Raw genomic sequence first — 16,136 nt, 5'->3', positions numbered from 1 at the left:
CTCATCACTCCACCCCCCACAGATTCATCATTCAGAGACAGTTGCTCTCTCACCTTCCCTATCTAACATGACAACAGCAGCTGGCCATTTACCTAGTGGATGCTAAGCCTTGCATTTCTGTGTTCCCTTTGCAGTTTCACACACGGGCTCGGCCACTTTGAAGCCAAATAACAGTGAGATGGTGCCCAGGGGTAGGACAACAGCTGGGGGAACCAGGTCTGCCTCCCTGCTGGGGGACAAAACCCCTTTCTGGGCACAGTCACTACTCTGTGGTGGGGAAGAAACAGTGCGTGTTATGGAAAGTCTCTCATACAGACCATTCAAGGTGGAAATGGACAGGATCAGAGCTCGGCTTTTAAAAATATTTTTATTTTATATAATCTGAAACTTTCAGAAAAGTTGTGAAAATAGTATAAGGAATTCCCATGTAGCTTTACTCAGAGTCACCACTTGTTCCCGTTCCTCCTTCTGGTTTATCATCCTCTCTCCCTCTGCCCCTTTCTCCCTTTCTCGCTCAGACTGCTCCATTTTACCTGTAAATACTCCAGTGTATGTTTTCTCAGAACAAAGACAATCTTTTGCAGAATCACATATAATTATCAAAATCTGGAAATTTTATATTGGTCAATATTATTGCCTAAGCCTCAGTCCACATTCAAAGTTCATCCATTGTCCCAATATTGTCAGTTAGAGCTACTTGGGGTTTTCAGGATGTGGATTTCTAATTTAATTGCTCTGTGGTCAGAAAACATGCTCCCCAGGAGTTCAACTTTTTGAAATTTCCTGTGTCCCTCCCCTCAGGATCCTGCTGCCTCCTCCTCACAGGGTCCCTGGACTCTCTCCCGTTAATGTGCAGTTCAGAGGTCAGCCATGGATGGAGGGATTAATATGAACATTTCAGGGCTCCCCTCCTTGGTTCCCTCCTATCTGGCATTTCCCCTTTATTTTCCAGCCATTCAGGCAGCTCCTCTCCATCCTTTGACTGCACTTTCTGCTTCAGCGTCAGCTGTCCCAGCTGCCAGCCAGGGAGTGTCCAGGCGAAAACCAGACCACTGCCCGTTCCACAGAGTCCATACCCTTCCAGTTTCTGCCTGTTCATAGTCATGCTCCAGTGCCTTCAAATACAAATAGTTGTTTAAGGAAAAAAATGCCCGAGTTTGCACACCCACACACATAAAATCAGGAAGTGTTTGTGCAGGCCCCGTTCCACGGTGCGGACCATCACTCTGAACAGAACACACTTGATCCCAACACGACGACTTCAGTTTCAGTTGGCGCCATCTGATGGAATTATTTATTTATCTGATGGAATTATTTAATAATCTTTCCTTAACATTACATGAAGAAGTATTTTTGGAATTTAATATAAATAACAAGAGAATTCAGCCAGACAAAACTAAACACATATTAAATAAACCAGATACCATATGCTTAAATCTATGAATACATCGACCAGTAATTCACTTATGCATAAATGTGAAAAGGAGGAAACAGTGCTGAAACATTTCAGCTTGTATTTTATGAAACAGTTTTTAAATATTTGACATAGTTTAGTAATAGTCAAGAAAAACAGTTCACCTAGTTTGGATGGTTTATTAGTTTTCTAGTGCTGCCATGACACAGTACCACACACTGGGGGGCTTACACAACAGAATTGTGTCTCTCACAGTACCAGAGGTTGGAAGTTCAAGGTCAAGGTGTTGGCAGGGTTGTTTCCTTCTGAGGCCTCGCTCCTTGGCTTATAGAGGGCTGCCTTCTCTCTGTGTCCTCACATGGTCTTTCCTCTGTGTGTGTCTGTGTCCTAATCTCTTCTTTTTTAAAGGACACCAGCCACACTGGATTAAGGTCCACCCTAATGACATCATCTTACCTTAATTACCTCTTTAAAGTTCCCTATCTCCAAATAGAGTCACAATTGGAGGTACTAGGGGTCAGGACTCAACTATGAACGGGGGGCAGGGTACAGTTCAACTTATAATGAATGGACAGTCTCCTCAGCCTTCCTACCTTTGGTATGTTAACACATACGAGGTATGAAAATTCAGTTTATGAACTTATTGCAACGATGTTGCTAACCTTTTTTGATATCAGAGGGATTATTCATTATGAATTTGTTCCAACTGGGCAAACAGTTAACCAAGTTTACTATTTGGAAGTGCTGAAAACGTTGCATGAAAAAGTTAGACGACCTGAACTTTTCACCAACAATTCATGGCTCTTGTATCACAACAATGCACCAGCTCACATGGCACTGTCTGTGAGGGAGTTTTTAGCCAGGAAACAAATAACTGTATTGGAACACCCTCCCTATTCACCTGATCTGGCCCCCAATGACTTCTTTCTTTACCAGAAGATAAAGGAAATATTGAAAGGAAGACATTTTGATGACATTCAGTACATCATGGGTAATACGACGACAGCTCTGATGGCCATTCCAGAAAGAGAGTTCCAAATTGCTTTGAAGGGTGGATTAGGCACTGGCATCAGTGCATAGCTTCCCAAGGGCAGTACTTGGAAGGTGACCATAGTGATATTCAGCAGTGAGGTATGTAGCACTTTTTCTAGGATGAGTTTGTGAACATAATTGTCTGACCTCATATGTTACTTATAAAGAATGGATTAGCGTGGACTTCATCTTAAGAAGAGAGGGAGCCAGGCCCTAGAGAGCTAGACACACTCTGACAAGAAAATCCGTCAGAGGCCCTGGGACTCCAGGCTGGGCTCCTCCGTCCCCATGTTCCGGTGATGCCCACACCCCAGGAGCAGTACCTGACAGGTTGGGGGATGGACTTGTAATTGCTTTAATACCTATCTCTTTGGATTGATTCATTCTTAATCTGACCATCTACTTTACTCTCTTTTCTAATGAAAAATATTAGCAGTTATGGAGATAGTAACCAATCAAATGACACCAAATAAATAAATAAATAAATAAATAAATAAATAAATAAATAAAAACTTACGATAAAAAAACCCTACATCGTATAATTTGAATCAGACCCTGGCAAGCATTTGTAACTTGATTGCCCACCCTGTCTTCATTTTGATTGCCTGGCAAAAACCCTCCTTGGTTGTCTGCATCTCTCTACCTGCTCTGCAGGGGCGACCTCCTGTTCCCGGAGGAAAAGGCCAACCCACGCTGACCGGGGTCACTACATTTGTGACCACAAACTCCATGACCCCTCAACACTGCCAAACAATCCTACTGTGCTTTGTCGGTCAGCATGTTTCTGCTCTCCTAGACAACCATCTTACAGCTTCTCTCTCCTTAAACCTCCAGCACCACTTTCTCCTACTCTCGCAGCAGGAGCTGACCTTGATTCTCCATTTATCTGGAACATGGAAGCAACTAGAAAAGAGCTTATTCGAGCTCCCACTGGCCTGTGCAGCCCCCACGCATGTTGGTGCCTGCACCACACTGCCTTACTCCCTGTTTCGTAGGCCAGTCCCCCACATCTACATAAATCAGCCTGTGCTCCCTCTCGCCTCATCAAGGACTTCATTTGACCCTGGTCCCTTCTGTCCTATAATCAGTCTAATAGGCCTGATGTGTCCACATCTCAAAACTGTTTAACCTAAAGAGGGTGAGGCCATGCTTTGAAGCCACAGAGTTGCCTAAGGATCCCCTCCCCACTTCTGGTGGGGTCCGCCAGAGAGACTGTGCAGGAGACCCAGAGATCAGGTATACATAAAACAACCACTTTCAGCAAAAAGCCATTGCCTAACTAAAAAGCCTAGTTATAAGCAGAAGGAAAGATCCTCCTTTTCATGCTTAATTTTATTCCTAGTGACCTTTTTCAATGGAAATATACTGAACAGGTTCTAGTCTCCCCACCTTAGAGGGAGCAAAACCCCGTCCTTCTCCTCCCTTAGTCTTGGGGTCCTTATCACTTGAAGAGTTGGAGACTTAATAAGGACTGGCCCTTCATAAAGAAAGAAACTTCTCAAGCTCCCCCAGTGTTGACTGAAATTATTTCCATTGTCATGATACTTAAAGATATATAATTATAAAACTAAGCATAAATGCCTTAGGCTTAAAGCTATTGCACAATGATCAAATCAAAGTAAACTGAAGAATAAGTGACAGCAAAGCCCTGTGCCATCCCCCCACACCACACGCCTGACGCCAGTTTGGGAAACACTGAGGGACAGCTCTGACTTCCTTTCTGGTCCTAACGGGCAATGGTTTTCTGAACCTGAAGTGATCAGAGAGGGGCCATAACTGACGCCAACGATAAGAGGGTCAACTGGAAAACAGTGACAGCATTAAACCAAATAAATAGATAATAAAAAGTCAGCATTTTACCTAAAGAAACAAAAATAAAATGGGGGTAGAAAGAAAAGCAGTTTTACGTCTCTAGTGAAAAGAGGTTTTCTTCCAGATTTGAAAAAGCTCAGGTTTTAGTCTTTCTTGACTCACTTGGTCCCATACTTAATAGGTTTCGTTAAAATTAAAAAAAAAAAAAACTGGCAAGAGACCTTTCTAAGTAATTATGATGTTGGTTTGTATTTGAAGTTACAGATGCTATTCTTTTTATTAATTACAAAAGCAGGTGGGAAATCATGCTTAAAGCTACTCACCTAACACAATGACTAATATTTTGTGCATTCCCTTCTCTCCTTTGTTTTGTGCATATATTTTACCTATTATATGTATAATGTATCCTTTCAAAACTTAAGACTGTAAAATGTGTTTTTCTCTTTTGGCACATAGTGTTATTATAATTTTGTTGACTGCATAATCACATATTTCTTGTAAATAGTACAAGTTACATAATCATCCTTCTACTATTTATATGTAAGTTGTTGTCTATTTCTCTCCAGTGTAAAAACTGCTGCAGTGAACATCTTCAGGGATATAGCTTTTTCTATCTTGTGGATTAGTTTGTTTGGTTGGCTAGATTCCCTGGTGGGAATTTCTGGGTCAAAGCGTAATAATTTATTTAAAAAAAAAAAAAAATTTCTGGTGAGCTACACAGAGGCTTGAGGACACAATGGGGGTGGAAAGCAGATTTGCAATAGACGTGCAGAGCAAATTTAAAAACCCTGATGGAGAAGCAGGGGTTGTGTCACCAGGTGTAGCCAATCCTCTGATGGGTGTTGGTGCTATTGTTTCTCCACTTCTCTCGATGGCCCCTGACGAAGCCACCAGAGCAAGTCAGAAATGCGCTGCTCTGATCCAGCGGAGGCGGCGGGCTGTCAGGCCACACAGAGATGCTAGTTACCAAGGCGACCTTCACGTTTCCCCTCTTTTCCAGGTTAACAGTTCTGAATCTGTGCTGGATGCTTGGATAGAATTAGTTCAAAAAAGGGAGAAAAAAGAAAACGTCTTTAAAAGACAATTTAACAGTTAACCTGAGCAACGCGCGCCGAGCACAATGCAGAGAACCTTGTGGTCTGTTCCTTTTTCTGTATGACTTCATAGTTTGATCTTTTCTCTGAAGTGCATTTATTTCCATTTTTCTTTAATAAAGCAGAAGCACCAGCATGTCCCATTGCATTAATTACATACAGCCTGTGGAGTGTCAAACGTCCCCGCCACACAAGCGCCCCGGGGCCTCAGTGGGACACGCAGAGGCATAATAGGATGGTGATTATGGTCAGGGAGAAGCTAGGAGCAAGGGGTCTCAAACACCCATGTCCAATCTCCACCAAGACCCCTTTGCTGCCACACTTGTCGTTGTGGGGATTCTCAGGACCTGGGCACATATGGCTTACGGAAAGCTGTCCTCCCCACTGGCTTGACACAGCCTCCTGGAGTCTGAGAGCTAGCTCCCTCCGTGGGTCGCTGCCCGTCACCAGGAATGAGCTTGTGAGACCAGAATTCAGTATGCTGCTGCTTCTTCCCGAGCGCCTCCTCTGCAGTCTGCAGCCACACACCACAACCAGCCTTAGCTACAGCTCAGCTGAGTGAGACACAGGGCAGAAATCCCCCTAACAAGGAGTGGCACGTGTGACTCGTAGCCCAAAGACCGAGTGTGCAGAAACATACACCCTGTCACATTTTCTGTGACATTTTTTCTAACTCTGAGCTTCCACTTGTTCCCAGAGCTCCTCTCTTCCCAGCTCTGGGCGTTAACAAAGTGCTGATGGCCAGGGGGCATCCATCTGGTCCTCGGGCGTCTGCACAGCAGTCTGCTGCTGAGAGGCCCATGGAGAGTATCTGGTGCTGCCACCCCGGGCCCCCAGGGGTGCGGGAACCCAGGGCAGCTGCCTGTGGGCCTGTCAGGAGAGACACCCCCGTGGTTCCTACCTCTCTGGACTTTATGCTCCTCTCTGAGAGGCATGCCGGGTTTGCAGGATGGCAGAAGTGGCAGGGATGCTTCTTTCAGGCTTGTGACTCTTTCTTCCTTTATGTTTCTTCAAGGTGTTCTGAATTCCCTTTACCCAAGTATTTAGGGTTTCCTACAAAATTAAAAAAAGCCAGAAGTGAGTCACTCACTTTGGTGTAGACCCTACCACATGCTTTCCCTGGAGCATTAAGAGCAACAGCTGCTGACTTGCTGAAAGGCAGGGATCGTAAGGAGGCAGATCCTGGAAGACCACTCCCCTAGTCAGTCAGTCAGTCTCTCTCTCTCTCTCTCTCTCTCTCTCTCTCTCTGTCTCTGTCTCTCTCTCTCTCTATGTGTGTGTATGTGTGTGTCTCTCTCTGTCTCTCTCTCTGTCTCTCTCTGTCTCTCTGTCTCTCTCTGTCTCTGTCTCTCTCTGTCTCTCTCGCTCTCGATGTGTGTGTATGTGTGTGTCTCTCTCTGTCTCTCTCTCTGTCTCTCTCTCTGTCTCTCTGTCTCTCTCTCTTTCTCTGTCTCTCTCTCAGTCTCTCTCCCCCCAATATCTCAAAATAGTACTCTACCGAATTATCCTCCTTGCAAGTCCTTGTGTCCGCATAAAGAAAATGTACTTCTCATCCAAGTGTCCCCTCATCTCTCAGTAAGATGGGTCCTGTGTCTCCCAAATTGAGTGCTCCAGTATTAACACCCTTCACTTGCAAAGCACCCGACTGTGCAACTGATACTTCCCCCATTGCCCTAGGCATGATGAGGGGAGTGTGGGTGGAGGATGTCTCTGAGGAAGAGGGGAGCCGGAGGGGAGGTTTGGGTTGAGGGCCTGAAACTGAGGAGGGAGTTGGTTATGCTGCTCACCCCTAAATTACACAAGGCCTTCTGCGGATTAGCCTGACTCTGGGGATGGCCACCTGCCACCTACAACTGAAGACGTCGATGTTAGAGTTTCAAATGAAATCCAGTAATATATGAATACAAAACTACAGCACAAGCAAGTTGGGTTTATCCTTGGAATCCAAAGATGGTTTAAACAGTAGAATACCTGTTAAGATAATGCACCACAATATGAAAGGAGACCTGTCTTAGAATGTTCATAGCAGCGTTCTTTGAATTACAAAAAAAAAGAAAGAAAGAAAGAAAAAAAACTGGAATCATTTAAAATTTCATCAGTAGAAAAATGAATACATGAATTGTGATCTCTTCATAGAAGGGAGTATATGAAGCAGTGACAGTGCATGAGCCCGTGTTGTATCTATTAACATGCATGAAACTCGAAAACGTAATGTTGACTAAGAAAAGCATGTTGCAGAAGAATACATGTATCGAAATTCATTTATAATAAATACAACACATGAATAGCAATATGATAGGCGATGCACAATGCATTCATACATAGTAACAATGTAAAGAAAAGCATAGTGATTATAAAGTCTGGTTTCACAATAATGTTTACCTGTTTGTAGGGAGATACAACGTGCAGCCAGGGGCTGGTACCCCAAGAGTTTCAAATGTATGGGCAATATTTTATTTTTCTAATTGGATACTCAGTAGTTCATTGAATTATTCTATATACATTGTATATATCATAAATATTTCACAATGTTTTCAAATAAACTTTGAATTAGCTATAAAATGAAAAAACAAACACAAGAAGTAATAAGGGGAACTACTATCTGGATTAACTTTTGATCTATGAGGAAAAATTAGTAAGAATCTTGGTGAAAAGGAAAATGTCATTTTAAGATGTGGAGTGCTGAGCGTATACATCTATAAGTGAAAAGATTTTAAAAACAAAGAATATAAAAATTACATTGATAGAGAATCAAATTTAAATTCTGAATATTCAACTCCAAGGGTAGTAAAAGCCCACACACAGCCCCTCCCAAGGCCACTGAAGTGGAGGGTCTGTCACCCGAGACGTCCTGATTTACCCCGGGGGCTGTGGGTTGAGCTCAGCTTCGACAAGGCCGTTTCCAGAAGATGGAGGCAGGAGCATCATCCAAAGAAGACAAAGAGAGGTGGGAACCTATAGGGTGAGAGTCAAGAAGGCTGAACCCCAATGGAAGCTGATACTTGTGAAATGCTGGAAACCCAGACGTGGCTTCAGGCTCCTGTTCATAGAGGCCAAGGGGTCACCTTGTTTCCTGGGCGCTGGAGACCAATTCAGCCGGACAGGGAGCAGAGAGCTTGGTAGGCCCTCACCGTCCAGCCTGAGAGAGCTCGGGCCAGCGAGCAGCTCACTGCTTTCAGCGGATTCAGACCTCAGGAGGATGACTGAGCTAGGGGGTGCAGATTCCAGACTGGTGTCATCGCCATAACGGGGGCCAGGAGGTGGCTAGGAAGCTGTCATTGTGTTTCAAAACAGGGAACAAGGGATTCAGAAACTTGACTTCAATTCCCTGCAGAACCCTTACTCACTCCTTCTTTTCCTTTCCTTCTTTCTTTTTTCAATAGGCTTAATTTTTTTAAGAGCAGTTTTTCACAGGGAAGGTATAGCAATTTCTCACAGGCCCCCTGCCCCCACACCTGCACAGCTTCCCCCACCATCAACAGGACATTTGTTACAATTGATGAACCTACACTGACACATCATTATCACCCAGAGGGTTCACTCTTGGTCTGGTACATCCTGTGGGTTCGGACAAATGATAATGACATGTATCCACCATCACAGATCACATAGAATATTTTTACTGCCTTAAATCCCCTGGTCTCTGCCTATTCATCCCTCCTTTCTAACTCCTGGCAACCACTGATCTTTTTACTGTCTCCATAGTTTTGTCTTTTCCAGTATGTTATGCATTTGGAATCATACAGTATGCAGTCTTTCAGAATGTCTTTTTCACTTAGTAATAGGCATTTAAAGTTCCTCCATGTCTTTTCGTGGCTTGATAGCTCATTTCTTTTCAGCGCTGAATAGTATCCCATTGTCTGCGTGGCCCACCGTTTATTTATCCTTCAGCTACTGAAGGACATCTTGGTGGCTTTGACAATTATGAAGAAAGCTGCTCTAACTATCCTTGTGCAGGTCTTTGTGTGGATGTAAATTTCTAACTCTTTTGGGTAAATGCCAAGGGTTTCCTTCCTCCCCCTACCCCCCCCCAGCCTCACCCCCTTCCTCTGCCTTCTTTCCCTTCTTTCTGTCTCCCACTCTCCCTCCTTTTATTAGCACTTCCTGTATCTGGAAAACGAGAGGGACCGGCTAAGGCCCGCTGCGCTGTCCTCTTATTGCCTTACATTATCAGCGGGATTTCCATACAGCACATCTTGGCTCCCTAATTATAGAGCAAGTGTGATCTGTCTTCATATCTCCAGTGTCCAGCACAGAACTAGTCATGAAATACTGTTTCAGAATATGTTTGTTGAATGAATGAATCAAAGAATGAATGAACTACCCTTCAGGGCATAGCGTTGCCCATGCTCCCTGAGGTTCATGATGAAGAGAACTATGAGTGGGACTGACTGTCAGCCCGCAGAGCCTGTGGCGGTGACTGGGTATGGGCTTGAGGCTGCGTCTTGGGTAAAATGTTTGCCATCCAGAAGTATATGCCACATCATAGGTCAGATCCACTACGGGCGGCCCCTGTGCCATCGATGCGCGTGGTCTCGTGGTGCTCTACGGTTATGTGTACAGGTGTGTGTAATGACACCTGTGCGATAGTATGAAGGTGGCAGTATTTGAAAGGGGGTGAAAGTGGGGGAAGAACGAACAGTCATAGTGTGTGTGACTCTAAGCATTTTGGTGGGACTGGAGTCAGAAGGGGTGGCAGAGGGAGGGGAAGGAAGGTGAGCACAGAGGGGAGAAAAGGGTAGAGGTGCTCGGGACTCAGATGGCTCCTGTGGCTGCAGCCAGGTGTGTGGAGCAGAAGTGAGATGAGCCTGGAGGGGCCGGTCAGAGCTCCACCAGGCAAGGCCTCCATGACAGGCCCGGGAGTGGGAATTTCATCCTGAGAGGAGACCACAAACAGACTTTACGCCAAGGGCAAAGAATTGATGAAAGACAGAAAAGGTGGCAATGTGGAAAAGAAGGCTGAAAGGAGGAAATGCTGGAGTCCTGAGACCACACAGGGAGTGACTGAAACTCAGGCGAGGGCTGAGGTCCAAAGTGCGGGAGATGCTATGGGGATGAGAGGTGGGAGTGTGTGTGGAGACGTTGCAGGCGGTGGGCTCTGCAGGGCCATAGGGCTGAGTCATGTGGGTGAAGAATAAGAGCTGTGGCACAGCAGTGCTGGCTCGGGAGACGGCTGGGTGGTGGCAGTGGGAGGGGGCAAGAAAGTACTGAGGTCAGCTGTGGACATTTTAAGCTTTAGGCGTCTGTGGGACATTCAGATAGTGTTACAGTTACTTTGTGTGCCGGGTCAACTTGACTGGGCCACGGGGTGCCCAGATATTTGGTCAAACATTATTCTGGATGTGTCTGTGAGGGTGTTTCTGGATGAGGTTAACACTTCAAACAGTGGACTGAGGAGAGCAGATGGTCCCCCCAGTGTGGGTGGCCTCGTCCAATGAAGCGAATAGAACAAAGAGTAAGAGGGAACCTTGCCTGCCCGACTGGTTGAGCTGAACACTGGTCTCCTCCTGCCCTCAGATTGGCACGTACACCACTGGCTCTTCTGGGTGTCCAGCTGGCCAACCGCACATCTTGAGATTTATCAGCCTTGATAAGTATGTGAGCCAATTCATTATTTTGTATGTGTGTCTCCGCCTCAGAGAACCTTGATGACTAATACAGATAGAAAGAGTCAGTAGGATTTCTGCACCAGAGCAGAGAAATCCAGTTTATAAGACTGAAAGAGTAACTGTGTGAGGGAGGTGTCGAGTCGCCAGGGGTACCCACGTTCAGAGTCTGGGGGTCAAGGAAAGATGGTCTGATTTTAGGCTGAAAATTGAAGAGTAAGAGTTGCCCTGGCAAGATGGAACAGTGGGCAGGCAGAGGGCACACGAGGCACAAGACAGGCATCCATCCAGCAGGACTCTAGGTCTGGGCCATGTCTCCTCTCTTCTCAAACCCTCTCAGAGCTTAACACGGGGTTGGGTGCATAGTAAGAGCTCAGTACACAAGGCTGAGTGAGCTCTCTGGTTCTGTCACAAGGCCTTCCTCTTGGGTCCGTGCCTTCGGGCAATCTGCGTGTCCATCTGTGATGTGGCGTGCCAGCAGCAGTGGCAGGAGCAAACCCCTCAACTGCTGTCTCCGTCAGAGGCAGCCTCGGGGCTGTGCTTGCGCAGGGTGAGGACAAGGCACAGAAGAAGAAGGAGGAGAGCCAGGAAGGGGGCGGGGGGGCTGCTTGAGGAGCAAGCAGGTGGCGGTGTGTCTAGGTTCCATCCTGCCAACTGCTCCTGAAGTGATACCTTCCACCTGGTGGGAGGGGGAGGATTCAGGGCCAGCTGGGCCCAGTGGGAGGCTGGGTGGGCAGATACACCGGCCTCCGCTCCCCCACCTCCCTCTGTCTCATTCATGACAGCCATGAAGTGAATCTTGCTGGGGCAAGATGCAGCCAGAGCCACAAGTCCACCTCTTCTGCATGGGGGTGGTGAATGGTGAATGACCAAATGCACACAGCCCCTTTTTGACCAGCAACACCCCTATGGATGTTGCAAAGTCTAAAACATCTCTATTCTGGCTATGCACCCTCGTAGTGCTGGGGTTCAGGCATGAATGCTGCAGGAGAGAAAGGAGGTCCTTCTGCTTCTACCACCCATGAGTCCGAGGCCATGCCTCTCACCTGGAAACCCTGGCTGCCATCTGGGCAAAACTGCCGGGGCCCCTACATTTGTCACACAGACCCGGACTCCTCATTTTAGTTACGCTCTCTGCCTGTCTTCAGACAGAGGGAGACACTCATATATTGATCAACAGATGGGAAAACAGAGACTCATTCATTCATTCATTCACTCATCCATTCAATATATTTATTCATTAATCATTATAACAGAGCCAAGGGAAAATGCACAGGGCTCTGCTGCTTTTGCTACCTCAGGAAGTTTCCTTAACTTTCTAGCTTTTTCCACTCATCTGCTTACAAATATATTAACACCCACAAGACGATGTGTATAAACTGCTTGACGTTTTTAATATTGGTACTCATGTGCCAGACCTGGGAATACATGGATGGATTAACCTTAAACCCGTTCTCAGGAAACTTACATTTTATTAAGTCTTATACTTCTTTCAAGTAGACATGGTAGGAACAGACATGTGTTGGACAGAGGCACAGCAGGTTCTGTCCAGGGTCCAGTCCCAGAACTGCCAGTGCTTCTCGCTGCTGTGCAGGGACTTGCTCTCCAAAGCACCCAAGTTCTGAAAGCGCTTGGTCCAGGGTGGGGTGGGTGAGCCCTGCCTCTGGTGTGGCTGCCTTCGCCTTCTCCCTGGGCGAGCTCACCCAGTCAGGCACCCGTGCTTCCTGGCAATACCCCAGCTCTTCCCAGCAATACCCCAGCTCTTCCCACCCTGATGAGACACTGGCTGGCATGAAAGGTGGGCCAAGAGCAATGAGTTTGGTCATTGGTTTCACAGGCACACAGGTGGCTGGTGCCTGCAGAAAAGAAACTAAGGACTGTCGGGGAGATGATTGAACCATGTCTGGAAGCCAGTGGAACTGAGATAGAAGGAAATAGAGGCATCGCTGCTTCCAGAGCTCTAAATGAGCAAATGTTTAGGAAGGAGGGTGCCAGAACAAAGCAGCCTGCGCTGCTGCCCCAGTCCCTTTTCAGCTCAAGTCACACATGTGCTAAGAGGCTTCTGGCTCCAGGCAGTTGGTAGACATTGGCTGACAGATTTGGGATCTGAATAGAGTCTGTTGATTTCATTCATGTGTGCAACTTCAGAGATGAATTTTAACAGTTAAAATGGGGAAAGGGGAAAAAAAAAAGCCCCAGAACGTTGCCAGGATTGCAACACTGGCTGTTTCTTCTAACGGATTTCTTGAAACTGTTAACTCTCCGAGTTGGAGGAGACTGTTTATAAAGGGGCACTGTTGTCACATACCTTCTGGGGGAGCCAAGTGCTACGTGTGGAGCAGAAGCAAAGGGAACTGTCCAGAGGGGTGGCTGGTCCTTAGGAACTGTGAGGACAACCCCCTCTGGGCCCCTCTTTTCTCTTGTGCAGGCAGTCTGTCTCCTGGGCAGGCCAGAAGCTGTCAAGGGGGCGGGGCTCCGTCCTGAGGGCAGCAGCTTCAGGCAACTCCTTGGACCCTGCAACACCAGGCATCCCAGCACAATGGGTCTAACCATAGAAACAGGCTTTTCTTTTTTTTTTAGTATTATTATTGTTATTGTTATTATTATTATACCTCTGCAAAAAGAGACACCAAAACAAACAAATAAACAAATAAAAAACAAAAACTCCCTTTCCTGGATTAGGGAACTCTGATGATAAATTTAATATCAAAGGATTAGTTGTTTTGGAAGCCACTAAGGTATGCATCACACAACCCAAAAGACTTATTTCATCTATGACAGGGATGGCACAGGTGGCCTTTATAACCAACGCCCTGAATCTTGACTTCGCTGAAAGTTGCATTAGTTGACCCCTGATCCCATTCTCCACACCCCACCTCAAAGGGCCAGTAGCAGAACAAGCTGATAATGACCTCTTATACCTAGAAAGCTCTATACAGCTTCAAGGGGGTTCTACCTCATCTAATCCTTACACCTCTCTAGGATGGTAAGCAGTTGTGCTAGCTTAGAAATGAAAAAATTGAGCTCTAAGGAAACAAACCATACATAGAGTTGTAAATGGAAGGTCTCTTAACTCTAAAACTGAAGCTCTTTCCCCGCCACATTTCAAGGTTGTCCTCCCAGCAAAAAGCAGCCCAGGTGTCCTCTTCAGGATGACTGTCACTTCCGGTACAAGCTGCAGCCTGCATCCCAGCCACCTGCTGATGTCTCAAAGGATGCAGGTGAGAGCTCGACTGGGGCACATCTCAGAGCTTGTCCCCCTGTGCTGTGACATGGAGGCCTTGGATTTCCATGTGCCACACATAGGATTTCCATGTGCCACACATAGGATTTCCATGTGCCACGCATAGGATTTCCATGTGCCATGCGTAGGATTTCCATGTGCCATGCGTAGGACTTCCATGTGTCATGTGTAGGATTTCCATGTGCCATGCGTAGGATTTCCATGTGTCATGCATAGGATTTCCATGTGCCATGCGTAGGATTTCCATGTGCCATGCGTAGGATTTCCATGTGCCATGCGTAGGATTTCCATGTGCCATACGTAGGATTTCCATGTGCCATGCGTAGGATTTCCATGTGCCATGCCTAGGAGTTACATGTGCCATGCGTAGGATTTCCATGTGCCATGCGTAGGATTTACATGTGCCATGCGTAGGATTTACATGTGTCATGCGTAGGATTTACATGTGTCATGCGTAGGATTTCCATGTGCCATGCGTAGGATTTCCATGTGCCATGCGTAGGATTTCCATGTGCCATGCGTAGGATTTCCATGTGCCATGCGTAGGATTTCCATGTGCCATGCGTAGGATTTCCATGTGCCATGCGTAGGATTTCCATGTGCCATGCGTAGGATTTCCATGTGCCATGCGTAGGATTTCCATGTGCCATGCGTAGGATTTCCATGTGTCATGTGTAGGATTTCCATGTGCCATGCGTAGGATTTCCATGTGCCATGCGTAGGATTTCCATGTGTCATGCGTAGGATTTCCATGTGCCATGCGTAGGATTTCCATGTGCCATACCTAGGATTTCCATGTGCCATGCCTAGGAGTGACATGTGCCATGCATAGGTTAGCACCCTGCAGGCAATCAGTCCTCCTCCTCTGGGCACACCACTTCCTTTTTGTCACTGTCATGAGACAGGCAATGAGACCCTGTTAGGACTGGTTCCAACCTGAGAAGTAACAGCCCAGTTCATAAGTGACACATGAAAGGTCTGGCGAGCAGGCCCAAAGGCATAGTTTCTTCAAGAACTAAGGATACAAATCGGTTTTGAGGAGTGACGGATAGAGACCAAGGTCTTAGTGCGGATTCTACATGGGCTCTTTTCCTTTCTCTTAGGAAGTGTGGGCTCCCTAGGAGGTGGCTCTATGTCCACAAGAACTCTTACTAACACACTCAGAGATGGGCACTGGCTTTGGTTTGGCCATAACAGAAAGGACCTACTAAGCGTCCTGCATACTGGCTGAGAGCTCGGTAGCTGGAGACCACTAGCCATCCCCCTACAGCAAGACTCACCCGCAGAGCTGCCCCTGGAAACAATCATGCAAGGGGGAAGGAGGATGGGGCACCCCTCTTCTCGGCCCTGCACTCTTCACCCTCCCCTCTGCCCTGCTCTCTCCTAGCAAAATGTGCTCCCAGGCGAAGTTATGATGGGTGCCTAAGACTCACAGTTTGTACACGGCACTCCCAGAAGCACCAGCCATGTAACTCCTGGGTGCAGAGGGCAGGGTCGCTCAGTGCAGAATTCTAGGTAACACTGAGCTGCAGTGGCTCCTTTGATCAGGGGATTCTCAATGTCTGCAGAGCCCTGTGCTTCTCAGAAATCCCTGCTGAAGGCTGGTCATGCGCCTGGTTTTGAGGATTAGCTGGGGAAACGCTTACCTCTGTGCTTCCCTCATCACGGGGACCGGTTGCCACATCAACCAGTGGCAGACATCTCACATTCCTGATTAGAATCTTTACAAATACATCACTTCTGCTTTATTAATGGAAAGTTCACGACAGTGAATCACATGAGAAGACTCTTGTCCATGTTAAGTTGTGCAACTGTTTTTTAAAAGACTTATTTTAGTGCAGTTTTGTGTTCCCAGTTGTGTCAAAAGTACAGAGATTCCCGATATATGCCCTGTGTACACACCTGCACAGCCTCCCCCATTATCAACACCCCCA

The 16,136-nt window shown here is 46.6% G+C and overlaps 1 protein-coding gene across 2 annotated transcripts in view; it reads left to right on the top strand.

The window, feature by feature from the left end:
* The window catches only part of FARS2 (phenylalanyl-tRNA synthetase 2, mitochondrial), a 541,022-nt gene extending 526,844 nt beyond the window's left edge, over positions 1-14,178 (top strand). The window contains exon 6 of one of the 2 annotated variants that reach the window (XM_074335275.1): positions 14,069-14,178. In XM_074335275.1, the coding sequence (XP_074191376.1) occupies positions 14,069-14,114 (46 nt within the window). In that variant the 3' untranslated portion in view covers positions 14,115-14,178. Of the gene's footprint in view, positions 1-5,258; positions 5,311-14,068 lie in introns of those variants that run through there. The other variant, XM_074335276.1, reaches the window with a different exon arrangement.
* Positions 14,179-16,136: the final 1,958 nt, after the last annotated feature.

Source organism: Rhinolophus sinicus, linkage group LG06, assembly GCF_036562045.2.
Source record: "Rhinolophus sinicus isolate RSC01 linkage group LG06, ASM3656204v1, whole genome shotgun sequence".
NCBI classification, from domain to species: domain Eukaryota; kingdom Metazoa; phylum Chordata; class Mammalia; order Chiroptera; family Rhinolophidae; genus Rhinolophus; species Rhinolophus sinicus.
The sequence above is the reverse complement of the archived record's forward strand: the minus strand, read 5'-3'. Positions and strand labels throughout refer to the sequence as shown.